The sequence below is a fragment of the Anopheles merus genome, chromosome 3L (genome assembly GCF_017562075.2).
Source record: "Anopheles merus strain MAF chromosome 3L, AmerM5.1, whole genome shotgun sequence".
In the NCBI taxonomy this organism is placed as follows: Eukaryota; Metazoa; Arthropoda; class Insecta; order Diptera; family Culicidae; genus Anopheles; species Anopheles merus.
Genome location: NC_054085.1, coordinates 20,518,583 through 20,545,731, shown reverse-complemented (window position 1 = coordinate 20,545,731; position 27,149 = coordinate 20,518,583). Strand labels below are relative to the sequence as shown.

Sequence of the window (27,149 nt, the reverse complement as noted above, 5' to 3'; positions counted from 1 at the left end):
GATTTTATTTTGCGTCGGGATGCTCACCTCCCTGGTTCTCCATATGCCCACCGACAAACCGACGTGACACTTCCAACAAAATGAGCTTCAAAAGTTGTCTCCTTATTTCAAATGAAAATACGTTAAACACTAGCGCCATCTCTATAATGATTCGCTTACTACACTGACACAGAGAAGAAACTGCTAAATCCCCTTTTTGTTTTTCTTCGCAAATTCCAATGCGTATTGTTTGATGTACTTCTCACATCTTTTGAATTGATTTGGAAACTTATAAAATGATTTTCCTGGGTGTTTTGTCCAATCATTCTCACAAAATCTTGCCTCACACTTGCTTCGCAATTTGTATTTAGAAAAGTTGTTTACATCGAAGCAGCAGTGAACAGAGCTTACTTTGACAGAAGTGTTCGCCTCACTGGTAAATGACAGTACTTTCGAGTGGGACACTTTTGTAACACCAGTGTCACGTCGGTTTGTCGGTGATATGCCACCATCCCAAGTGCCACAAATCTACTAAACGACCACTAAACGCCTTCTAAACGACTCAAGTTCTCTACCTAAACGGAATATAGAAAGACTTCGTTTAGCAGACGGCAAACGACTCATGCATTCTAAAAATAGAAAAAAAGCTGGTGGCGCTCTCTGTTGGTGGGATACCCCAACCAGTTGAGCTTCATCGCTTGGAGGAGAGCTTTCTCATTTCCTCTGTACTGTTGTATGGTTTCGCATTGAAGTTATGCATCGCTAGAACTAGAACGGCGATACGATTGTTTAAATACTAAACTCCAACGGAAACCACCAGTACTGAAGCAAGTGAGAATTGAGTTATGGTCGTTGGTGTTGATACCCACGTATCTGACCACACGACCATTCACAAAGATTTTTGCTCAGAAAGTTATAAGGCTATATAGGTCATGATAAGATGAAACTTGTCGAAACACATTGCAAGAACAGGATAGCAATATAATGATGAGTTGTAATACGCCATCTATTGATCAAACCAATGAAGCTGTGGAGCTTTCATTTTTTTATATGGATATTCAATTTTCCAGTCGTTTGAGCTTAATCTGTGGCGCTTGGGCGGAATCAATTCCAAAAAACTTCGGAACTAGCCGGAATCGAGTCCAGCGAAAATTTCATATGTTAACCAAATACGCTACAAAAATCCATAAATAAAAGTGAATGAGAATAAGTCGGTATTTGGCGAAGTAGAAAAAAGTTGATTTTTGCAGTGTTAGCATTAAAATTCTCCCTCGTTTATTAAAGGTACAACAAATTTAGCATTTTTTTATTCTTCATCAAATCTATTCTTATTCCCTGGTTCACTTTTTTAAATTTATTTTTCGCATCGCCCAATAGCAATCTCGAAGCGCATGGAACCGATTGTTTTGATGAAAACGGCAAACTATGCTGCTTGTAACGTGTAAACAGGTCTTTACCGCAATATTGCATGATCAAATTTTAATTACATGTTTTTGCTCGACCAGCTCACAAACCTCTATCAAACTTCGTTTTTAAGTAAAATACATTTTTATCTATATATTAAAATTAGATAAAAATAAATTCATTTCACAAAATGTCACTCACTCGTAACCGTGCGGTGCGCCTTCCGTGCACCGTCAACACTGGAGAAAGCTGTCAAAAAAGTGTAATGTCACCAGATTTTTTTCGAAAGCAAAAGCAAATGCAAGTTTTTCCGACGACTCGCCAAAACCAATAGGAGCAGCAGCACGTATAGCAGCAGCAGCAGCAGCAGCAGCGGTAGAGCAGCAGCCGTGCCGTTAATTTTATTGATCCACCCCGAGTGACGCCCGTGCCGCAGCCGCTTCGGGAAAATCGGGTACCAGTGTAAGCAGCGGAAAGAAAAGCAGGCGCTGAATAGAGAAAAGTCCGGGTGGATAGGAGAGGGGGGGAGGTGGTCGTGATAGTTGTTCGCTCAAAAGCAAAAATCCTGGGCGTAACGGACCCGCCGGAGCTCGTTGAACTGCACACGCTTCGTCCGTCGTGCGTAACTAGGGGGTGTGTGTGTACGCGTGCCAGTGTGTATGTGCGTGTATGGGGTCGTGGCCACCAAAAAAAAAAAAAACGGTAAAACATTCCCAATTTGAGGTGCCCACACCCCTTCCCTACATGTAGCATGTGTCGGTGTGTGTGTGTGCGTTGCTGTGACGGGTCCGGAACTGGTGGTGCGGTCATCCCGACCCGTGGCCGACTTACTCATCACACTCCCAAGAAGTAGCTGCGTGGCTGTTCCGTCACTTTTCGTACACACATACACACAGGCACACACACACAAGCGGGCGCGTACGCAATCGTGTCTCGGTTTTGGGAGTGACACCGGAAGAGCGAAAGAGAGGGAACGCCGTGCGCCGTGTCAGCTGAAACTGATCTTTTCCTTTTCCTTTTGCAGCTCCCCTCCCTTGACCGACCGAAACCCGCCGGAGAGGCCGCCGGAGCGCCAACGCAGCAGCAGCAGTAGTGACCAGTGAGTGCAAAGACCCGAGAGCGCCCCGGAAAAACGGCCTGCATTGGGGTGGGCATTTCACCCCGCTCGGAGTGCATCCTCAGGATTAGTTGTTCGTGTGTTCTGAGGGAAAAGAAAACGGGGTCATTTTGCATCCCGCGGCAATAGGCTTCTCCTCCTCCTCCCACATTGTGTTCCCTTTTCGGCGGACCAGCGGATGGTACGTTTCGTGCCATTGGAATAACCGTCGATCGTGTGTGTAGGTGTGAGTGTTTGTGTGTTTGCTCCAGTTCCAGTGGAAAGTGTCCGCATTGTGTGTGTGTGTGTGTGTTTGTGTGCTTGATCGCGTTGAGTTTTCCCCCGCTGCCCCTGTGGAAAACGCACAACAAGCAACCGTTTGGTTTCCTAAAGAAAGAAGAGCAGTGTGTGTGTGTGTGTCTGTGCCAGTGTCTACTGAGATTGGAGTCGTGTGTCTAGTGTGTGTGTTTGTGCGCTCCAAGTGTGTGAAACGGGAGCAGAAGCAATAGAAAGGAAAACACAGCGGAGGGCAAAGAAAGAGCAGTGAAGGAAAACCCTCCACAACATAACAGTCGTCGCCGCCACCACCCGTCACCCCACACGCTCCACACGATGTCGTCATCAGGCGATTTTGGAAATCCGCTGCGGAAGTTCAAGCTGGTGTTTCTCGGCGAACAGAGCGGTAAGTATGCGGAATATGCAGCAACGGTATGAAACCTTATTCGAACCTACACAAAACACGCCAAACACACACCAGCACAGCAATATAATTTTTTTTTTCTACCGTTTTCTTATTTCATGAGAATGTGAGAGAAGAATGAAAATCCGTTACCTTCTTTACTGTTTTTCGTTGTTGTTCACACCGCAAAACGTCCCAGAACAAGAGAAAGCTTCCGCTGGGAAATTGGGGAACGCTTCTTAGTCCGTTGCTAGATGGAGAGGACGGCCCCCGCTTTGGGATGGTTGGGCCTTGTTTTGCCAGCGTGTGGCGTGTGAATCTCACCCTCACCCGAGTGGGAAACGGGGAGCCACTAATTAGGGCTTATTCATTCTTGCAAAAGGAAAAATATGTTTCCATCCCTTCAAATACACAAGGTGCCGGCGGATAGAGCTGGAGGAAAACCCCCGTCCGATCTCGCCCGGCGTATGCTGCTGCCGGCTGAGCCTTTCAGCACAGCATACAAAAAAAGGAAAACGGCGCCGCCACCGGCTCGATTGCGGGCGTTACTGTTGCAAATAGCTAGACTACACTCCCCCCCCAAACAAGTAGGCGAGATATGAAAGCTTTGCTGTCTGGGGAGCGAGTAATGATAAACATCTACCGCGGGTGACCTCATCACTCTGATAGAGCCGAGGTTTGAAGGTGAACCTCGGATTAGAGAAGGAAAAGTGCGAGATGAGCGCCTAGCACGGCTGGAGCACGAAAAAGAAAGCCCACTACAACCACCACCACCAAAACGTCCTGAGAATTAGATTTATTATTCATCATTGTGTCCGTTCGCCACAAAGCGCAAAACCGCAAAAAAAATCGAGCGAGAGAGAGAGAGAATGAGAGAAAGCGCACACTTGTCTGGATGGGAAAAAATGCCGTGGAAAAACGGTGGAAAACTTCAGAGCTGGAATGTTATTCTTTTTCCGTGCGGGGTGTTTCGTGTCTTCCCCAGACACTCACACATACACACGCACAAAGAGAGAGAAAATCTAATTCACTTATCACGCAGAAGAAAAGAACATCTGACGTGACCGTTCCCGTGACCGGTGGATGCTGTGGTAGGAGTTGTATTTTCTTTCACTTTTTTTTTGCAAATTTTTATCCCAAGCTCTCCCGTTTGGCCTCATGCAAAGGCGTGTGCTTGTATAAGCCGTGCTTTATTTATGTGCTGTTCGCCATAGCTTTTTGGATTGAATATATGTATATTGGATACTACGGGGTGTGCGTGTTCTTTCCGTTCGTTTAAGCAGAATGTTCTCGTCTCGAGAAGAAGCAGGTATGAATCATTCCGGTCGTCTATGCTGCGTCGTGACTTGTCTCGTGGGATTGTCACACGGAACATAAATGAGCTCGGGGGAGAGAGAGAAAGAGAGAGAAAGCGATGTAGAAGCGCCAGCATTTAACCATACCACAATGGAACGAATTCCGCAAAGAAACAGCCCCCAAAAACGCAGTGAAAAATTGCACCACGAATCACCTTGCAAATCACGGTTGGAGATCGGCCCTGAAATCGGGCACAAACACATATATATACACAAATTTTCTTTCATTCTGGGAGGACAGGTGAATGGGCTGTTGGGCGCATAATCAAATTATGCGATACATCACATCCTCCCAGAGGCAGGGGTACGTTTTCCTTCTTGACTTTGGTCTTTGGTGCCTCTGCTTGCATGCACAAAATATGTGAAAACTCTATGTTCATGTGTGTGTCTATGTGTGTGTGTGTGATTGTGTGTTTCTTTCCACTACTTTGTATGTATGATCTCACATTTTGTGTATTTTACCATTTTTTTCTTCTTTCTCTCTTTTTCATGATTCCCCATCGGCACGGATTTATGCGAAAAAAAAAACGAACTCGATGATGATGATGCTCTATTCACGGTCTGCTGGTTGCATCCGTCGCTGGGTGCCTCTCCAACTCTTTCACCCTCAACATGCACGCACACACATACAGTGGGCAAAACATCGCTAATCACCAGGTTTATGTACGACAGCTTCGACAACACATACCAGGTAAGTGCGTTTTTTTGCGATGGGAATGTGGAAACACAGTGGATGAGAAGAAAGTGAAGATCGGTTCGTTGGATGGAAGGTCCAAAAAAAACTAAGAAGAAAAAGAAAACCTGGGACATAAAGGCACTTCTTTCGGGGACCGTTTGAGGATGATGGAATGGAGGGATAATAGAATTACGCGTTCTGCTGGGCCCACCCCATTCTCGAAGATCGGATAACCGTTGCCTTCGTCGTCGCCGTGATTTATGCTAGCCAGGGGTTGGTGTACGCTCTCCATCCCGAATATTGGCCGATTTCGATGATTTCGTGAGCGATGGTGGTGGCAGTGGTACGTGTGGTTAACGCAAACCCTTCTCACCCTTCGCTCCCGCATGGCATGCGATTCGTTGTTGACCGTTATTAGTCATGCGACCTTCCCATCTGCCTATGTTCGCTTGTTTTTTTGGTACAGGAAGCATATGATGGAGTTTTGAAAAAGTTTGATGGCATTTTGTCATCCATCAATTGTGCAGCCGGGGTGTGATTTAGTTTTTTTTGCGTTCAGATTGGAGCAGATGATGGCTTTTTGTGGTTTGTTTACTTTAGGGCGTTGATTGCCGTTTCGGATGCGTTGGTTTTTATTTATAATTTTGTATCTTAAAGCATGTTTTTATTCAAATGATTTGTGATGGATCTGGTACACTCCATAACCTGTACTTGGAATAAGATGTTTTTGGATTTATCAGATTTACCGGTCATCCATCACCTTGGCCTTACTAGTAACAAGATTGGTAGAGATGAGCAAAATGAGAAAAGATGGAAAGTAGTTAGGGAGTGCTTTAGAATCTGTCTCATGCGACAACCGACAAATACAATCTATGGAGAGGTACCCAAGACAAACCTGTCACATGTTTTCACCCCTTACATAAATATAATAATTTCTATAAACACGCATTCAATTTCTATAATAGAGGCTTTTCCGAGTTAATCTCCAATGTCAACAACATTTTTCATTGCTTGCAAGGTGTTTTTCAACAGCTTCTATTTGCATCACAAACATTTTTCAGTTCTTTCGCATGATTTTCAACAAGTCACAAGCTGGACAGAGTTTGACAGTTCAGTGTGGTGTGTTGAAAATCATGTGGAAGAATTGAGTTGTTATTATGATACAAATATAACACGCGAATGCTGTTGAAAAACATATTACAAGCGGTGAATAATGCTGGGCACATTACAGATTGCAGATGGATGAAATCCCTACGTCTTTCATTAGTTTTACCGATGTCATAGGATTTACAAATTTTGAGCAAAATATGGCAAATTGATCAGAAAAACAGGTAATACATTTCAGCATTAAAAGGGACATTCATCTAGAAGTTGTGGGGTATCACATCAATAATATCGCAGTAGTAGTCTTTTAAAAAATATAGAGATACAGTCCCGGTCGTTTTTCAACAGCTGTCAAATGTCGTCTTTGCATCACATTACAATATATGCCAGGTGTTGAAAATAATTGTATAGGCGGTGAATACAGGGTTTTTCGGGTCTTTTTCCAATGCAAATAACATTTTTAATTGCTCGCAAGATGTTTTTCAACAACTCTCAAAGGTTCTGTTTGTTTCACAATAAATTTTGAGTTCTTCTGCATGATTTGCAACACGCCACAAGCTGGACTGTGTTTGACAGTTCTCGGTTATTCGGTGAAAATCATGTTTAAAAACTGAAACTTTATTATGATGCCCATACAATGCATGACAGCTGTTGAAAAACATGTTGCAGGCGGTGAATAATGTTGTTCACAATGGAAAGTGTCACGGATAACTCTGTAAACCTTACCAACTAGTTTATTTTGCAATGACACATGTGTATAATAGCCATGGCAATGGAATTGGCTCCAGATATCAAATGATTAAGGTTTTGCCCAGTTGGAATTACATTTCTGAAATACTTTTGTGTACGAATGACACTGAAAGAATGATTCAGGCGTCCGTTACATAGGGAAACCTTGGAACCAATATTCAGCAATCCATCATATCAGCCTTCATTCATTAGTAATAGAATGTAATATTCATCTCTTTCTCTCTTTTCTGTCACCTTACTCCAACCCCCATTGGAACACTTTCATTCTTCGAGCGCATTTTTTTTTATACTTTACCCCGTGGTCCGAAGTGAGGAATCAATATTGAGAAGAGCGGGAATTGGGTTATAAAAATGGGTACTTTTGTCACTCGTCGACATTCTGAGCCTGGCCCTGCCACCGTGTCGTTGCGCTATTTCTACGATGTGATGTTGCTACTGCTGCTGTTGATGGGTTGATTCCCACGTCCTTTGCCGGGCGTGTAGGAAGATGCTGACGTTGTTGTTGTTGTTGTTGATGGAACTGAGCTGTATTGTGAGCTGGCTGCCTGAATGCCCACGCGACGTTCGTGTTATCCTTGGATCGTGTTTCCTTTTCCCTTCGATTTACCGAGTATCGAGAGTGGGTTTGGCGTTTCCCATGGCAAATGTCACTCGGGCAGAGCTAAAGCCAAAGCTATAGGTAGGGGCTAAAGCCATAAACTAATAGTTTTCTATAAAATTCTAGACTTTATGATGCTAAAGGAAGTGACATCGCGGGACTTTACTCTGGAAGCACTGGAATTCCCTTTCGAGATACTTCGTTTTTCGGAAACTAGGTTAGGAGATGTGCTAGCGCTCTTGTATCCAGAGTTGACGCGTCTCAAACGCTGCGGACAGGCGTAATGTCTCTCTTATGGTTTAGATACGTTTTTTGTTTGCAACTTAAATCCACAGTTTTTCCTCCCCAAAGCTCTGCTTTCTTTGTTTCTATGCCAAAGTTAATGCCTGTGCAAAACTTGTTACCCTGCTGCGCTTCTACAGAGCATAAAAAGGAAGACTAAAACTGTGTGCGCATTTAGCAATCAAGAGCAGGGCGGAAAATTGTATTAAAACTTTCCCGTCGATCTTCTTCCAGCGTGCCAAATTGACTTTTAACCGTTTCCATCTTTCGTGTCTACCGTGGGGGGGGGGGGAACAGTGCTAGAAGCAGGAAGGTAAAAAACGCTCCCACGCACACACACCGCAGATTCTGAGACAGGTGCGTAATTAAGAGGCATCTTAAGGTGGAAAGATTCTTGGGTGTAGGTTGCTCTGCCTGCTACCAAATAAATCCTCCCGTGGAAAACAAAACTTTTCTCAGCGTACGCTTTTTTTTGCAATTTATTTGCTTCTTCTTGAAACATCTGTTCTGACAGTTTTGGGCATAAGCTGTTTTGAGGGAAGTAAGAGCAAACGTTTAGCAAAGTGAGGCATTTTTTAACTCGAATTATTGCAGGCACTAATTTGTTTATATAAAATTAATTATTATTTTTAGAATGTACATGTCGTTTACCCTTGGGAACATTGCTAAATTGATAATATATCCATCCACTGCTCCCGGTATGCTGATCCCATTATCTAGTCGCGAAGGAGAGAACTGCTCCCCTGCCAAGCCTGTCGGCCGCAGAATAAACAAGCCGGCCGCGGAAACCGTCGCGAAACTTGTGCAAATTAGTCAAGTAATTAATTACGACTTAACCTAATTACACTTCTCACGTAATACGTCCCAAGGATGATGGACTGGAATCGACCTCCTAACAGTCCAGAGATCTCTCTCTCTCTCTCCACCCGGCACATCCATTCCCCTGCGTCGAAGAAGTCAATTACCACTGTGTCGATTAGTGTAAATTAAAGGATTTCTTCATGCGGTAAATGACCGCTGTCTTGTCGCTCGTGGCATGATGTGCGTCTGTCTTGTCGGGGGGGATTTATCTGTGGTGTGGTCCTGCCGAGGAAGTGTTGATGATAGAGCGATTAGAAGCGCAAGAAGAGAGCTGATGGTGGTGGTGGTGTCCAGCAGAAAGGGAGCCTTCCCGGGGATGAATGGTTCCACGTGATGATGTGGTTTGCTTCTGATGATGCACACGTAGCGTTTGCTTCGTTATCTTCCCGTGCGGAGAGAATGAGATGTTTAATGTACGGGAAATCAAGCAGTCATTTCAATTTGTTTTGGGATGTGCAAGTATCGGCTGAAAGAGGTTGTAAGATAGCAAATGGGGTAAAATTAATTAGAATTGCACACTGTTATCTTTGGGGAATCTTTTACCGTGCTTATTTCATCGCGAATTTAACTCCTTTGGTTTTGGTTTTGATTGAAGAAATAAAACCTTTTACTCTAAATGATTTTCAATGAGAAATGGTAACTGAAATAGTGAATAATCTCTTCTTAATGATCTTATTTCGTCCTGTCTTCATTTATATACACAATATTAAGGAAGAAATAATTATTTCGCGCAGTGTCTCTACGTGGGAATTGAACCCACATCCGATCTTTTGAGAGCCGGTGCTGTTACCATCCAGACCATCCAGTACCGCTCCTGAACATGATTTAAATCTCAATTTAAACGAATAAGATAATCCAGTTGGGAAATCCACCGATCAATCATTTGATATCGCAGGCTACAACATTTTTTGCTCATAAATGGTAGCAGATAGCATATCAGACTGCACCAGATGATATTAAATTTATTGTTATTGACTTATTTGCTGTAATGCTGTATTGGTATTTGTTAAACTGTTTGTCTACAAAACGTATCAAACTACCGTTTCTAATGTGAAGTCCACATGCAATTGTGATGTCATCTGGTGAATTGCACTTTAACTTCTGTAGTCTTCGCTTTAATCTTCTGCCTCCAAATCACAGTCCTCCCATCGCAAACGGACACGTAATCAAATGGCAAGAAGCCGATGACAAATCCTGCCGCGCCTCACCAAATGGGGGTTCAACCCCTTTAACACTACTCGCCCATTTGCTGTGGTGATAAGAAACGGTGTGAAGGTTTCGGCAAAAAAGGTACTATATTGAACGGCACAAAAAAGGGCCAGCAGTGATAACGATTACACCCGCCGCCGACCTGGTATGTGCTGCTGATTCATGGTGCGCGCGTGCGGTGTATGTTAAATAACATTGCCCCAAACCAGCTAGCGAAATGCGTTCGATTGACGTGGAGGTGACGGTGGGAATTATAAGCCACTTTAAAACAAACCAAACAAATTAATGTAGAATGTTAAGCTTGTTTTACGGGTTTTGTTTTTGGGGCAGTAAATGGGCAACTTAACACTCCAAACAGTGATATCATTTAACGCTCCGACCGCCCCAAAAACACAAGACCTTGTGTGACAGCTTCCTGGTGTGTGTGTGGGGCGTGTCGTGAGTAATGTTACCGTGTAAAAGTTGTTTTTTCTTCTATTATTTGAAAGTACGCAAGAAACTCCCTTTTCTAACAACGTGCCCGTTCAAGTGGGTGCCACGTCATAAAGCACCCATTTGTAATTCATTAGCCAGCAACTTTATCATCACCCCGTTCGCCAACCTCCGCCACCTCTCCGATGACTCTTAGCAAAAGCTCTAAAGAGCTCGCACCATTCTTTATTTCACTGTTTGAGCAAAGATATGAGCTCTAAGTTCTGCTTACAATTTCAATTAGCATAATCCGGCACTGACTGCTGCACCTCATGATGTAACTTTTTGCCTTTTTATTCCCTTTTCCATTCCCATATTCCATTCCGCCCAGCCAGCGCGCAGTACCAATTGCGAACGAATGAAGTAATTCGCCGCTCACCTCCAATCGTGCGTCGTCCGCGATCGAGAGATTGAATCCTGAATTATTCAAGCCGCTTTTTCCACCTACTTCTCGGCTTCACGCGTGCGACGGGAGGGTAATAAACTTAAAGCTGTGTTGCAGTACGCATATACACACACACACACTTGGGAAAGAAGAAAAGAAGAGGAGAAGTTGGCATAGAACGAAATTCCTCATCAAAGCGAAAATTAGAAGCCTGATGAGCTTCGGATTCATTTGATGTTTCCTTTTTTTTTGTTTCTTACTAACCAGTACCCGATCGACCGAGTGCGCTTTTACAGGGTTTCGAGTCAATTTCCAATGTCTACTACATCTTTTATTTCTTGCGAGTTGATGCCTCAGTTCATCCACATGATTTTCAACACGTCTCAAGCAGAATTGAGTTTGATAGCTGGATATAAATTTTATTATGATGCAAATACACCATTTGACAGCTGTTGGAAATCATCTTGGAAGTGGTGAATTAGAAAGTGAACCGAAAAACCCTGTATTCTGGCACTGAAGTGGGATTGAAATACGTTTGTACGATCTGCGCAAGGGAAAGAATTTCATTAGCATTAGCTTTCCATTTGCCTGCAATTAATGTGTTGTGTTGCCCGTTTATTTCGTTTCATGTTCGATTGCAGCTGTTGAAGCTTTTCGAAAATGATTTAAATACATCAAACGAAAGTGCGCAGAAAATAGATAAATCCCATGAGCCACACGGGGAATCGTTTCTTGATTGCGGGGGAGAGAGAGAACACGATCACGGTTGTAAACAAATTTATCACACCTCAGGTGAAAATGGTGCATCCCTTTCTTCCGTTCCCTATGACTTTTGTGGTATTCGAAAAAAAAAAGAAGTATGGGACTTCCCCTTTTTTGTTTATGGCATAACGCGTGGATCCTTTTATTGTTTGCATTATTTTTTTACCACCCAGGAACAAGCCATACAATAGAGATTCCCACACCCGCCCCCGGTTGTTGGGTCGGTGTATTAGTAAACGCACAGCCGCGACCGTTTTGCGAGAGCCCTTTTTCCGTTTCTGCACATTTCAATTGACGCCACCTTCCGCTGGAGAACAAAAGGAGCGGAAGTTTGGGATGGAAAAAAAGGAACGAAATTTACATTGTGTGCTGGTGCGCGACTCTCGGCACTAGAGCGATGGGTTGAGTTTTTCTTGTTATGTTTTGCTGTTGCTGAAAAAAAAGGGGGAAAATACACATGTTTATGGGCGACAGAAGCGACGCGCCGTTAAGCCTAGCGATTTCGTTTGCCACTTTGCGCAAAAATATAGAGCACAAGCTGCACGCTGGGGGAACTTCTTCTCCTCGGTCCCGTAGAAGGATGGAGACGGTTTATTGGCAAACAATTTTCACTACATAACTGATGGTGGTGCTTGTATTATGCCCCCCGGACTGTTGGTAAAAGTGCTTCGCTGGAATTCGTTTTTGTGTTTTTTTGCCGATGCTGTGTGCCGTCGGTTTGGAAGGAATTTGTTTGGCCGGATTGTTTTATGTGCAATAATCATGTTCTACGTCGCTACTACTCTTCCCTTTTTTTTAGTGCGCGTGAATTAACTGCTTGTTTGAAAGAGAGAGAGAAATTTGTTTACCCCGGGAGCGCGATATAAAATGGATTAAATAACTTTGAGCTGTAGTAGTGGTGGCTGGTCATGGTGTCGTGGTTAAGAACGAGAGCTTAAGCGCTGTTTGGGGAGTTGGGCCTTCAAAGCTTTACTGCATTTAGCGAGTCATTTTGTTGCGATGTTATCGTAACGAATTATCGGAGTTATCGAACGAATAATAGCTCACATTTTACTGATAAAATGCAGAATGTTTTATTATGATTTTTGTTTTGATTTGATTGGGTTCTAGCAGAATGGTTTTATACAGTGCAATACGTAATTATATGATCCTTCTGTTTTATTTTGAATTTGATCGCAAATATTGATATTGGGTATGATGGAATGCAACGTACTGTAGAATATGAATGAGTATTCCAGAAAAAGTACTAAAGCTTGATTTTACCCGTATCTTAAAAACAAATGTCGTTTCAGTAACGTTACACGCTGTACCAAATGTTCCATTCGGCACAATTGTAAAGCCAACCTCAACCGAAATGAAAACAATTTTTTTTTAAAGAATTTTTAACTGCTCATAATTTAATAAATAAACGTATTTAGCGGTTGAATAGCAGATTGTAGTAAAGCTTCACCTTTATCCTTTTCGTATTTAAAAATCAAAATCATTTAAAAAAAGTTGCTGGGTTCAGCAGCTCTATTCACGACGTGAACTGGATATTTTATCGTTTAAAACATTAACTCAGATCACTAACTTCAATCTGCGATGCCTCAATAAATTTTCGTTGTTGTATTTTTCAGAATAAAAAAACCCCGAAAAAGTAAGTTTTGGGTTGTAACATAATTTTTCGAGTGTATTTAGAATGCCAACAACATTTTTCATTGCTTGCAAGATGCTTTTCAACGACTGTCAAATATTTCATTTGTATCTCAATAATATTTCAGATATTCCACATAATTTTCAACACGTCACATAATTTTCAACAACAGCTGTACTGATTTTGACAGTTCTTTGTGATGTGTTGAAAATCATGTGCCAGAACTGAAATTTTATTCTGATGCCATTGCGTAGTGTTTGACAGCTGTTGAAAAACTAATTGGAAGCTGTGATAAATGAGGTGCACATTCGGAAGTGACTTGAAACACTCGGTATGATCCCAAATATTCGTCTTTAGGTTGTTTTTTGAAAATTTTTACCGCAATCATATAATTTAAATAATTCATTAATTATTGTGAACATGGAATGAAACTCATTTGGCTGTTAAAATCTACTCGAGGACGTATTCATACGAGAAATTTTGTACTTCACTGGTCACTTCCGTCTTACAAGCCTGGTACTAACACGTGCTTCTAGTTTTGATATCATTCTACCAATCTGCCAAGACTTTCTAATGGTTGATGCTCTTGTCTTGTCATCTTGTGGCATTTGCGTTATCATCTGCTGCATATTTTCATAAGAGTCGCTCGTGTTGTTCTATCGTATAAAAAACCATGATAATGGATATTTAATGTAGTTATTATCACAAAATAAATTTGGAATACTATTCGATATGATCAAAATAATTAAAAATAATATCATTACTTCAGCTCCTAAAACGATAATTCTATAGCTATGACACGTACTGTTGAGCAAACAACATTCCTTTAGGGACAACCAGGCAAACACATCCAAAGCAAATGATGATCATATTTCACATGTCAGACACATATTTGAGCAAAGTTTTAGCTGGTCATAGCTAAGAAAACAAAGCAATTTATAGCTCAAACGATACATCGTTGTACTGTTTTTACTTTTAATCTTGGAAAAATTAAAAAGCATAATGTTTGAAAAATGTTTTAAATACTGTCATCATCAGTCGAAAATTATATTGGGGAAGGTCAAAACATTATTTTGAGCCAGCATATGTGAGTTGTCAAAATACTTTTTTTTAAACATCAATTTGTATTATCTTTTTTACTTTTTGTTTTACCTTTATTGGAATTACGATTTCGAGAGTACGAAAAATAAGTCACACTTTTACGACTGGCTTTTATCACCATGTTTGTTTCTGTTTGTTCCTTTTGCCTGTTTTTGGTAAAACAGAATTTAAAAAAAAATCCTTATCCGCACGTCCTTCACTTGGTCGACAACTTCACCTTAAAGTAGGATGCCCAGCAAGAGGGAGAAGCTTTCAGCTCCATTTTTGCGGCTATTTTTCCCCCGGCTTGCTTACTAGAAACGGTGCTAATAACTTATTTTCCTTATCCCTTTCATCTCATCTCGACCCATTACTACACGCTCTTAATGTGCAGCGTCTGGCACACGCTCTCGGCCTCCCCCTCGGATCCGCCTCCTGTAAAGCAAAACAGAACCGTGCCATGTTCCATCATCTGTCGGTACACACATCGTCAGGTTTTCTTGTGAAGAGGAGTAGTACATCATACGCGAAAATTCGAAACGAAGAAAGGAAATGGGTGGGTGTCGGGCTACATTACTTTACCGAGGTGCGCACTCATTTCAATGTGCTTGTTGTTCCCTGCGCCGTTCCGACATCCGGTCGACAAACAGCATCGGTCGGTGGCGGGCGGGGGGCACACCTTTTCGGGCCGAGAATACATAATGTCGGTTTTTGGTGTACCGTACGCAAGGTACTCACATTGAGGGACTAACTTTCCTCATTTTCATCCACCACTGGAATGGACATTAAAAGGAGAAAAAAAAAGCTCAAATGAATTTCGGAGCATTCCAAGGCGCAGCCCTCAGCCAGGTCCTTCCGTTGTGCTTTGTACGCTTAGGAAGGGGGCACATTTTGGGAAAACTTTCACAGCGGGAAAAACAGCATAAGAACGTAAATAATAATTCATCCGGAAACCACCCGGAACTGCCTTCTATCTCCCGTGTGGTGGTGGAAGCAATTTTTCTGCTTAGTGTCGGAGGTAATTTTCCGTGTCGGTGGATCGCGCTTTGGAGTAAGCTAAACTCTGAGCACCTTCTCATTTTGAATGGGAAATGGCCTTTGGTCTTTACATGTTTCGTGTAACTTTACAGAATAGGAACAAGAAGTACCTTTGATTGTAGAACCAGAAATGAAATTTTAAACAGAAACGAACACTTTCGATAAGAAACTTTACTTGACGGCAGTCTCGTTTTGCAGCAAAATAGAATGGTACGCCTCCAGGCAAATATGGAACTTTGGCAAGCTCGAGAAACAACCCTTTTCAATCGTAATCGATCCGTAGCACAGGCGACGACCGGCACAGCGCATTTCGAGAGCCGCGCTTCGCTTCACTTTCGATCCAGTGACGTCCTTCAGACAATAAAACCCTCCAAACCCGGGCCACCACAAGCCAACCACCACTACCACTGCCACCTACGCGAAACATTCATCACGGTGTTGCCCTGTGTCGACCGGTCCTCCCAGCGCACGAAGCGGAGTGATGTGAAATTAGATCATTAAAATGTATGCGGAGACATGATGTCGCCCCACGCAAAGTGCAAACCATATCGGCGACCGGCGAACAGCAGAGCACACATTTCAATGTACGTACCGTACGACCGGCCAACCTCTGCCCGGCTGTGGAGTCTCCCCCTCCGGTTGATTCGGTTGACATAAAGGTTCCGGCCATTTTAGCAGCTCAGTGCCACCCTCCAGTGTTCCCTTGGATTCCGCAGCCCTACCAGACTGTCGACGTTCGTTGTGTATCGATACACTGTAAAGGCTCACTCAGGAACCTGTGTGTGGAAGTGTGTGGGATGCGCTGTGCTTACATTTTGAACCAAGGTTTTTGGAGCTCCCGCTCCCTGGTCGGTTTTGTGTGGCTCGAACATGTGTTAAATCACACAAAAGAATTGCTTTTGCAACAGTGTGGTTTAGAATTTCGCTGCTCATCGACGCCGAAACAATTGGGTGGGCGCGTAAAAGGCACAATTTTGCGTCCTTTGGCAAAGTGGAATCGATGCGTGTAAAACGAGATGATTGATCCACTCTCTGCATGGAATCAATTTGTCTCGGGGTGTGGTTGTGGTTCTGATACTACGAAGGTGTAGTACATAAACCAGTATGTCTGTGTTAGGGAACCACTTTCTCTTTGCTGTTAGACGGAGTTTGCGTAAAAAAGGTTAGTTTTTTCGATAAATTTGCCTATTAATGATGGGAAAAGTACTTATTAAAAAAGGAAAGGCCTCAACAAAGTTTGAAGGAGCTCCACAGTGCCGTAAAAATAAGCATTACTGATGACTAAGAATAAAGAAAGAAAATCTGAAACTAACTTTCAAAATACGCTATGGAACATCTTAAACTTTGTCTTTCTCTTCTTCTATTTTTATTAATTAACGGGTAAAAGTTCTGGTCGTTCTGAATACATGGCCGGATTTGGGTCTGGCTTAGATTTCAATACGCGACCTTCGTTGTGCCTAATCGTACCGTTGGCACCATACCACTTAACTGGACATATTTAGCAGACGTAAAAACGTGGTTTGTTGATTCATTTCTATGAATACGATTATGCACACCAGTATAATTGTTAAGAAGTTTATCAAATGTTGTGAAATTTGTGAAATATGTTGTAGCAGTTTATTTCTTATACAAATATATATTTCAAAAAAGGTTTAATCCAGCACGTATGTAAATGTTGTACGCCTTTGCTAACCGTATTTTCGTGCTGGTGTTTCTCTGTCGACTGACCCACAAACCCAGCGCTACACAACACGTGCAGCTTCTCTGCTCATACCAAAACGCGATCGTTAAGCAGCATGTTGTTCCGTCCGAACCCGCTTCATGCCGTTTCGTGGCGGTACAATTTCCGTGGCCAGAATATTCGAGGTGTTATCGTTTTATTTATTCAGTTTATAACTTTGGGATGCATTCCACGGCAACAAAAATGCAGCAGCAGCAGCAGCAGAGCACTGTTCCGGCGAGTTCCTCTTTTGTGAATACTACCCGTCTGGCCGATTTTATGTTTGCTGCTTTTCCCACTCCCCATCCGGCGCAAAAGCGGGCTAGAGAGTTGTGCTGGCGGTTGCACGTGCACCGGAGGGATTTTCAAGTGTATTTCAAGTTGTGCCTGCCCGAGCTCGAGTTCAAGTGGCTGGGTTAGTGGGGGTGGGGGTTGATGCTGGTGCCTTCTTCTTCTCGACCCAAGAGTGCAATACTTCCCTCCGGGACCGAGCCGTGTTTTCCCCTTCATTCCCCTTGTTTTCCCTGTATCCTGTAAGCGATGAGAGAAAAGCACCTATTACGCCATCAAAACATGGTTCGAGGACCCGTGATCGACCTCGTCTCCCCTCGGGTGGTGGTAGGTTGTGTAGCGATTCAGTCCACGGGTTTCGCCTCGGTCCGGTGTGGCTGTGACGCGACCCACTCTCTCTTGCCCGGAGGAGCAATTTTCCAATTTTATTACACACAACAGCGCGCACATGGCGGGCGAACTCGCGCTGCACTCCGAGTTATTTATGTGTCGCAAAACGGAAAGCGAATGATAAAAAACTGACAAAACATGCTCATTAAACTTTTGCCCCGGTTAGTTTGTTTGCTAATGTTTGTTTGTTCGGTGTTTGTTGAGGTGCGCGAGACGTGCGCCACAAAAGCCCTGCCGAGGCCAAATGTATCTCAACTAAAATGTGTATTCTCTTGAACGCTTATGATTCATCATTAAGCGGTAGCATTTTCATTACCAAATTTAACTCTCCTGAATGCTTTTATCTTGTCGGTCATTCAGAAGTGCTCCCTGTGCTAAAATTAAGCCTCCACACCGTCTCCATCTTGCACGATGCACACAAAATATCCCCAACAGAGCTATTCCACTGTGTGTTGTGTGTTATCCGCTCGGCCCCTCTAGACAAAGTGTGCTCATTATTCTTCTAACCTCCAGCATTTTCCAGAATCGACTTCCGGGAGTGTTTGTAGGCATGCGTTTGTTCTTTCTTTGATGAAGCGTACCACCACCTGTACATCTGTAACCGAAATGGCAAGAAAGGAACCATTTCAACAGCTCTCCCGTGTGTTTTCTCATGCATATTAGATGATCCATATTTATTTGCCCTGGAAACGCTTTGAAGCACGCCCGGCGCCTGTTTTTCCCAGACGCAGTCTGGCCCACACCCCAAAACCCACCGTCAATGGGCCTCGGCGTACCGTTCCTTTAATAGGCTTTATGGGAGTCGAAATAAAAACGGCGCGCGAGAAAAGGTGGCTTACTCACGACAGGTCGATTTACCTTCGGCTTCTACGTCTGGCGTCTTGTCTGTGCCCAAACCAAAAGGACACAGCTCGGTCAGCTGGCTGGTCCCCGCCCTGGAAGCCCCTGGTCCTGGGATGACGCCATCGATTGGGAAGATTTATGCGCGTTCGTGTTTTATCGATCCGACGCTACTTCAACCCATGATGGTGCGTTTTCGTGTCGGTACGGACGGAAATGATACTTTAATAGTCGTCCCCATCGGGACACGTTCCCGCATAGGGGTGAGCAGGGGTTTCAAGAAGACGTGTAGGAATGATGCGACACTGTGAGGTAAAATCCTTGAGGCCTGCCACGAACCTCCGCCAGCAGAAAGAACGTTGGTTCATCTGGCGTACGAGCACGACGTACCGAACCTGTGGCAAACCAGTCGGAAATGAGATATCCGATAGACGGGAAGCACACGACCCCAGGGCCATATTTGCGTCCGCATGTTGGTGAAGTGTGGCCATAATTGGCTTTGACTGTGTGCGATTGATTGAACAGCGCGCTTCAACAACGTTCGGCAACGATGGGCTTTGTGTCGTAGTGCAATCTTCATCTTGTGTCAGTGCAGTTGGGAGTTGTGATGGGTAAAGTTGGCAAAAATCCGGAGTCGACTCCGATCCTATTCTGATTCTGATAATTTCGGAACCGACTCCGGAAGGTAGATCTGCCCACCATTATCCGGAGTCGTCTGGAGTCGTTCGAAGTCGTCCGGTGTCGTCGGGAGTCGTCCGGAGTCGTCCGGGGTCATCCAGAGTCGTCCGTAGTTGTCCGGAGTCGTTGTGAGTCAGAGTCGTCCAGAGTCGTTCACAGTCGTCTGGAGTCGTCCGGAGTTGTCCGGAGTTGTAGGGAATTATTCAGAGACGCCCGGATTCGTTTGAAGTCGGAATCGTACAGAGTCGGATGACTCAGGACCACTCCGAACGACTCCGGATGACTCCAGACGACTGTAGACGACTCTGGATGACTCTGGACGACTCTGACTCACAACGACTCCGGACAACTACGGACGACTCTGGACGACTCTGACTCACAGTATTATCCGGAGTCGTCTGAAGTCGTCCGTAGTCGTCCGGTGTCGTCGGGAGTCGTCCGGAGTTGTCCGTAGTTGTCCGGAGTCGTTGTGGGTCAGAGTCGTCCAGAGTCGTCCGGAGTCGTCCGGAGTCTTCCGGAGTTGTCCGGAGTTTTCCGAAGTTGTGGGGAATTATTCAGAGACGCCCGGAGTCGTTTGGAGTCGGAGTCGTACCGAGTCGGATGACTCAGGACCACTCCGAGCGACTCCGGATGACTCGGGTCAATTCCGGACAACTCCGGACGACTCTGGACAATACCGGACGACTCCGACTCCAAGGGGAACCAGTGGTTCAGATTTTCCACAGCCTACATCGGATTAATAATAGCCAGAGTCGGATCGGAGGCGAGGGTGCGCTCCAGAGAGCACATCACTAGTTGGGAGAGCGATGCATGGATTCAATGTTAATGAAAAAAAGGACCCACAGCCCTATCGGCGGACCGGCCTTCTATCTCTCGTTGTTGTAGGGGGGGGGGGGGGGGGGGGGAAAGCGCATAGTGCTGCTTGTTTTCTTCCGTTTTAACTAACGCATTCCTTTTTACTCTTATTCTTCTGATTTGCAGGCCACGATCGGTATAGACTTCCTCTCGAAAACGATGTATCTAGAGGATCGAACAGTGAGATTACAGCTGTGGGACACGGCCGGCCAGGAACGGTTCCGGTCGCTGATACCATCCTACATTCGTGATTCAACCGTAGCAGTAGTGGTGTACGACATTACAAGTAAGTATTGGAATGACAGGGCGAGTAGATAGGCCCTCCCAGGGGGAGAAAAACGATTAATGCAAACGCCTTTTTGACCGAGCATATTTTAGTAAGACTCGGCTCTTCCCATATACTCGCATGAGTGGTGCTGGTACTGTTGCTCCAAGAACTCTGAATGCTTTGATTCATATCCATAAATCATGCAAGGTTTTGGGGGGGGGGGCGCACTGGAGTGCTACGAAGACGTCTGGTGTCACACACCGTACAGCATTATGACCGAGCAAGAAAAGTCGTTCGGAAGATGACGTCCGTCGGAGGAAGTGCTGGTTGCGATTTATTGAGATATTCCAGTGACCTTTCTGCTGTCGTCGTGCAAGGGGCTATGGACTAACATTGAGTCATGCCAGAGCAACCTCAGAGGTTTGACATTTTCGGCGTTTTTAGTTTGTGTGCTTTTCACATCACTTGTGTTTGTGCTTTTTTGCAGAAGGAGAAAGAGAGCCCGTTGGGCAAGTGCGCGCCCACTTGTTGTTTGTTTGGCGTGCAATTACGACTCAAGTGCACGTTTGCTGCAGAGGTGGAGTCTCATAGGAGGGCCTCTTTGCTTTGCTATACACGGCTTGTAATGTCGCAAGAACTCTCACCACCGGCAGAGGGCAACGGTGCGTTTGTGCGTTCGTGCTGATTGGAAAATATCTTTACGACGAAGAGAGCCACAAATTGTTTCCCCGTTGGCGCTAGGCACACTTGTGTGGAAGGCTTCTTATCACCGTTGACACAGTTAGGTCTGCCTCGAGTGGTAACGATTGCTGTAACTCGATTGGTAATCGTAAAATGGGCCGCTGTGCTTTGAGTTGCTCGGTGGGTGTAGCTCGCTATACTTTGGATGCAAGATCTAGAAATTTCTCTTAATTTGTGCGAATTACTTTGGTTTGTTGATTTTGATAGCATTCAAAGAATTGGTTCAGAGGAGTCAAACTCTTTTGTAGGACTCGACGTAATTATATATATTTATTAATTTTATAGAAAATATGATCAAAAGATTTTTCTACGGAGATGTAAGATCAAAACTGAAAGTGTTGTGTGTAAAAGTAAACTTTTCAATGCTATAATTCCTGATTTCCGATATCATCGATTGATCGATTAAATTCAAAATTGCCCACATTTTGTTTTGGAATCGGACGAATGTTTGAACAATGCACTCCAATTCTTCCCACGCATCATTCCAAAAACCTGTTGAACCAAATGATCCATATCAACACCTCCAATATATCTGTTAGTCATACTCTCCCCCCACCTCCGGACATGACTCCCTTCGTAAATACCTCTGCCCTCGTGCCGCGTCATGCGCTTGGCGTACAATTTTATTAAATTTATATTTTTTCCACTGACTGAAAGTGAAACATTTACCCACAAATGCCGCACGTGTGGTGGTGATGGTGGTGTTACGCTGGGAGCGGTCAATATTGTTCAAACTTATCACGCGGCTATGGCTCATCGGTCGGCAGATGGATAGGACGCTGCGATTCAATTAGTGCGCCATGTGTGTGTGTGTGACTCAATCGGTCACGCATCAGCAACGATCAATTTCACGCGCTTTATCATCATCCTCCATTGCACAACAACATTTTGATGATTCGCTCACTTACGGTGTGGCACTGTGGCCCGATAGAGACTGTGTCACTGTTTTATGACTTGCAGCTTCTTCATGGAGCGTTTTTTTGCGTAGAAAACTTATGAGAAAGATGCAGACAGTGACCCGACGTGTCATCAAATGCACATAGTGACACCGACAAAAAATCATTACGCGATACACGCTGTCTGTGCAATAATGGCATGTCTTTGGGGGGAGGTTAAATAAAGCGAAAAGAAGTACAGAAGCGCCTCTTCCTCTCTCTCTCTCTTTTTCGTTGCAATTTTTAGGATAGGTCAAAATGCATTCGCTCGTGTTCATTCGTTCGTGTCCAGCTGGGCGTCCAGTGCACACTTTCGTTCGCTTTCATGTGCAATCGAACGTATGTGTGTGTGTGTGTGTGTGGTTAAATTTAAACCTAGAAATACGCTTCGACAGGCCGGCCTACACGCCTCCTTGGACGGCTGTGATGTGCACTAACCACTTCACTGCAGTGCGGCGTACGTCCGCGTGGCTTTCTGTGTGGCAGCGCTGCCGAATCGATTTCCGTTTCCATCAACCACAGTTGTGTCTGTGTGCGTGTGTGAGGGAGAGAGAGAGAGAGCTCCACCACACTTAAATTGGCGGTAGGACAAGCGCTTATTGGTGAGGAAGCTCCGACCGACCCTTGGGGCGCTCTTCACCCAATGATGAGGCCGATCCCTTATAGCCCCGCACTGTCCTTTAATGGGCATCAAATCCAAGCTAAATGTGACCGATGCACGAAGCTAATGCAAATGCGGTCGGTAGGAGGGACCGCCGACGGCAAGAAGATCGAATGAATAAAATGATAATGAAAACTGCCCCTTTTTCCCTTAAATGACACTTGTTCGGGGCGTTTTTCTTGGCCATATCCCACACTCTGCTGCTCTGCTGGCGCCGTGTCCTGCCTCTGCTTTCTGCAGTGTCTCTAAGCGGTGTCGATTCTGATTTCATTGCTTCGTTTGTGAATGAGTTGCTAATGAATTTTTTGGCCGTCGCAGCCACCGCAATGGGCTCTAGTGCGGACTAGTGCAGTGCACAGGATTAAAGGGAATTTGAACCACGGCTCAGTTTAATCGATTTGTAGTATGTAGGTTACACCACTTAGTGTTACACACTAATGATGTGCTATCTGGAGCGCAGCCACGACTACGATCCTACTACGACTATTTTTAGTCCGATTCCGACTGCGGCAAAATGAGAAGTACTAGTTCTGCCCGGAGTCGTAGTCGTTCGGAGTCGTAGTCCTTCGGAGTCGTAGTCGTCTAGGTCGGAGTCCTTTGGACTCGTCCGAAGTTTTCAGAAGTCGCCCGGAGTCGTCCAGAGTCGCCCGGATTCGTTCGGAGTCGTCCGGAGTTGTCGGAAGTCGTTCAGAGTCGTTAGGAGTCAGAGTCATTCGGAGTCGTTCGGAGTAGTCCGGAGTTGTCCGAAGTTTCTAGAAGTCGTCCGGAATCGTCCGTAGTACTCGTCCGAAGTTTTCAGAAGTCGTCCGAAGTCGTCCAGAGTCGCCCGGATTCGTTCGGAGTCGTCCGGAGTTGTCGGAAGTTGTTCAGAGTCGTTAGGAGTCAGGGTCATTCGGAGTCGTTCGGAGTAGTCCGGAGTTGTCCGGAGTTGTCCGGAGTTTCTAGAAGTCTTCCGGAGTCGTCCGTAGTACTCCGGAGTCATCCGGAGGCGTCCAGAGTCGTTTGGAGTCGTCCATAGTCATCCGAAGTCGTCCCAAGTAAGAGTCGTCTGGAGTCGTCCGGAGTCATCCGGAATCGTCCGGAGTCGCCCGTAGTCGCCCGAAGTTGTCAGAAGTCATCCGGAGCCGTTTGGAGTCGTTCGGAGTTAGTTTTCTTCCGGAGTCGTCCGTAATCATCCGAAGTCGCCCGACGGCTCCGGATGGCTCCAGGCGACTCCGGGCGATTCTGGACGACTCCGGGCAATTCTGGACGACTCCGGACGACTCCGGACGACTCCTGACGACTTCTGACGACTCCGTATCCGGGCGACTCCAGGCCACTCTGGGCGATTCCGGACGGCTCCAGACGATTCCGAACTACTCCGGATAATGCTGGGCGGACCCACCTTCCAGAGTCAGAAATTCTAGGAAGCACACTAAGAAATTCGAGCTGTTAAACTATTATTTAAATTGTTTTATATTTCTATTTTATTAGTTTCATTTTATGAACATTTTTCTTTCCCTCCCTTTCAGACGCGAATTCATTTCATCAAACGTCGAAATGGATCGATGACGTGCGAACGGAGCGCGGCAGCGACGTGATCATCATGCTGGTGGGCAACAAACCGACCTTTCCGACAAGCGCCAGGTGTCGACGGAGGAGGGCGAGCGAAAAGCGAAAGAACTGAACGTAATGTTTATCGAGACTAGTGCGAAAGCCGGCTATAACGTTAAGCAGGTAGGGCATTGGTTTGACAAGCCTGCAGAGAGAGAGAGAAAGTCTTTTACTAATTCATTTGCTCTTCTTTTTGTTGTAGCTTTTCCGAAGAGTGGCCGCCGCCCTGCCTGGCATGGATTCGACCGAGAATAAACCACCAGAAGACAGTATCCTTTTAGCAAAGCCGAATGATCATTATCGTCGTTTCCATTGCAGCTTCAATGTTGTTTACAAAGAAGCTGCAAAGCAAACGAATGTATATTGGGCCATTTTCATAAAATAGCTCATTTCTTTTCATTCTCTGTTTTTCATATTTTCATACATTTGCTTTTGTTTTTTTTATGTTTGTCTCTATTGTTTTGGTTGTTTTGTTTGTTTGTTTGTGTTTTTTTCCTTAACATTTTACTTTCCACTCCTTCCCTGCCTTCCCAACCATCAGTGCACGAGGTTGTGCTGAAAGATTCGCCAAACGAAACAAAAGACCCGGAAGGTGGCTGTGCCTGCTGAAATCGCGCTCCCGGTACCATCCCCCTCCTCGTCTGCGTGCCCAACCCGCGCCTACGGAGAGACAACTATTTTTGAAAGCATTATGATGATAACCCGTTACTACTGCTACTACTACTACTACTACTACTACTATTGACTGTACTATTACTACTCTACTGCAAACTACTGCTAATATAACACGACTGCAACACGGACCAGCGTTTTTCACCATTACGATTGATTGTAATTTTGCTTATTTCGCTGTGTTAAGCCGTTCCCCCCTCCCCCCTCCTCGACGGACTGGCTCTTGGACTAATAATGAGAGTGAGGACACGGACACACACATCCCGACGAACGGCGCCCGAACATGCAGTGCAGTGTTTAGTCTTTTTTCGTTAGTTTTGTTTTGTTACGCGATTTTCCGACCTATTTATTTTGGTAGCAACAAAAAAAGAAATAATAATGTAGTGCAGTTAGAGCATGGTGTGAACTATTTCTAAGTGGACGGACACAATTGCCGCGCTTATTATGAAATGCAGGTATTGTGGGAGGGATTTTGTTTTGCGTAAAAATATGAACAATTGAGCTGCGCCAGAGCAGTTCATTTTTTATTCCATTTCTCGTTTTGATTCATTTCCCGGTTATGCCCCTCTTCAATAGGTCAGTCAGGTTTGCGTTAGATTATTACAACTAAATTAAGTAGCTTGTTCACCTCCCCCACGGCGCTGTGTGACTGCAAATGCAATATATACACGTTTCCGGTATGATGATAACTGCTGCCAGAGATGCGAATATAGAAAGTGCTGCAATATTATTGTGTATAAACTGTTGCACATCGCCAGACTTATACCGACGCGGAGTACGCTTTAGTTTTGTCTTATTTTATTCGCTTTTTCGTACACACATACACACATACATCCACAAAAGACAATAGAAAAAGAGTTATAGAACGAGTAATTATTCCCACAATTACACCCCAAGACGGAGACTCCGTGCCGTTCCAAGACAGCTTAACAAAGATGGATTCTATGTAGAGACGCGAGGAAGACATTTTGTAAGATTTATACACACACACACACACACACACACACAGACATAGGAGACTTGTACTACTGTTGCTATTTACTATTACTACCAACCAGATCGGGGGGTCACTTACTCTATTCTTACTTATTAACGTTTTTAAGCATAAGTTGTTAGGAAAGCAAATAAAAGCAAAACCCGCAGTAAAGTCTATTCTATTATGACGATTTTTGTTTTTATTTTTTACGACCTTTTTTCCTTTTCCTTTTCCTTTTTTTTTACTGCTAACCTTTAACCGTTGTCTTACAGTGAATAATGTGAACATTTCCCACTAACGTACCTCTAATGCTCCTTAACCCATGCAAACCAAACGCTAACCCCCACCACCACAACCTTACAGCTGTCGATCTGCAAACTCAACCATCGAACTCTGGCGATCAGCAAGACTCGGAGGGTGGCTGCATGTGTTAAGAGCACATATGCCCCCTGCACGCTGGGATGCAAGCATCTGGATGCAAACGAGAGGAAACAAACTGATACTCCTAATTGTGTAGCAACGAGAGCGATAGAGCGAGAGAGAACTGCACGCGCGGCAACATCCCGTAGCTAAACTCTGTTAGTCTTCATTTCAAGCAAAACATACGCAACGAACGTTCGTTCAACAATCATCGACGCGCACGCTTTGTGAAGAGTGTTTTTTTTTTGTTCGTTGCGTTTTTGGTCCTACTCGCGTATCCAATCCAATGGGTGGTCAACGTTTCGAGGGCTGTATATGTTAGTTGCGAGTTAGTGTATCATTTTAGTTACTCTCTACCCTCCTTTCTGCTCTACTCTAGATGCGAAAAAAACAATGAAATGGCGCTTTTATGCTTAGGACCTCATCTGGGAGGGCCTCCTCTCCCGTATTTGCCTGCCTGAGTGTGCATGAGTGTGTACGGCTTTATAGGAGCGTGTAGTATGTGACGAGTGAGAATAGACGGACAGAAGAACGCTGGCTTCATCACACAACACTAGGAGGGGAAACAAAAGCTTAAAACAATATTAGAAACACACCGAGAAGCAACTCGAGGGAGAGAAAAAAAAAGCACAAGAAACGGCAAAACGCATAGCGAACGATTCAATTAGCTGCTGTGTGGTGGTACGACTACACGCAAAAAAAAAAACATTAAATGCATGCCAACACGTGAGTTAGCAGGATAGCGAA

The 27,149-nt window shown here is 44.6% G+C and overlaps 1 protein-coding gene across 1 annotated transcript; it reads left to right on the top strand.

Moving 5' to 3' along the window:
* Positions 1-1,649: 1,649 nt before the first annotated feature.
* LOC121598994 (ras-related protein Rab6-like) lies at positions 1,650-25,843 on the top strand. Its single transcript, XM_041926396.1, is given in 8 exon segments — positions 1,650-1,845; positions 2,408-3,161; positions 5,146-5,204; positions 20,263-20,422; positions 24,253-24,339; positions 24,342-24,457; positions 24,537-24,603; positions 24,876-25,843. Coding segments are annotated over 7 exon segments (627 nt in total). The 5' UTR covers positions 1,650-1,845; positions 2,408-3,091; the 3' UTR covers positions 24,944-25,843.
* Positions 25,844-27,149: the final 1,306 nt, after the last annotated feature.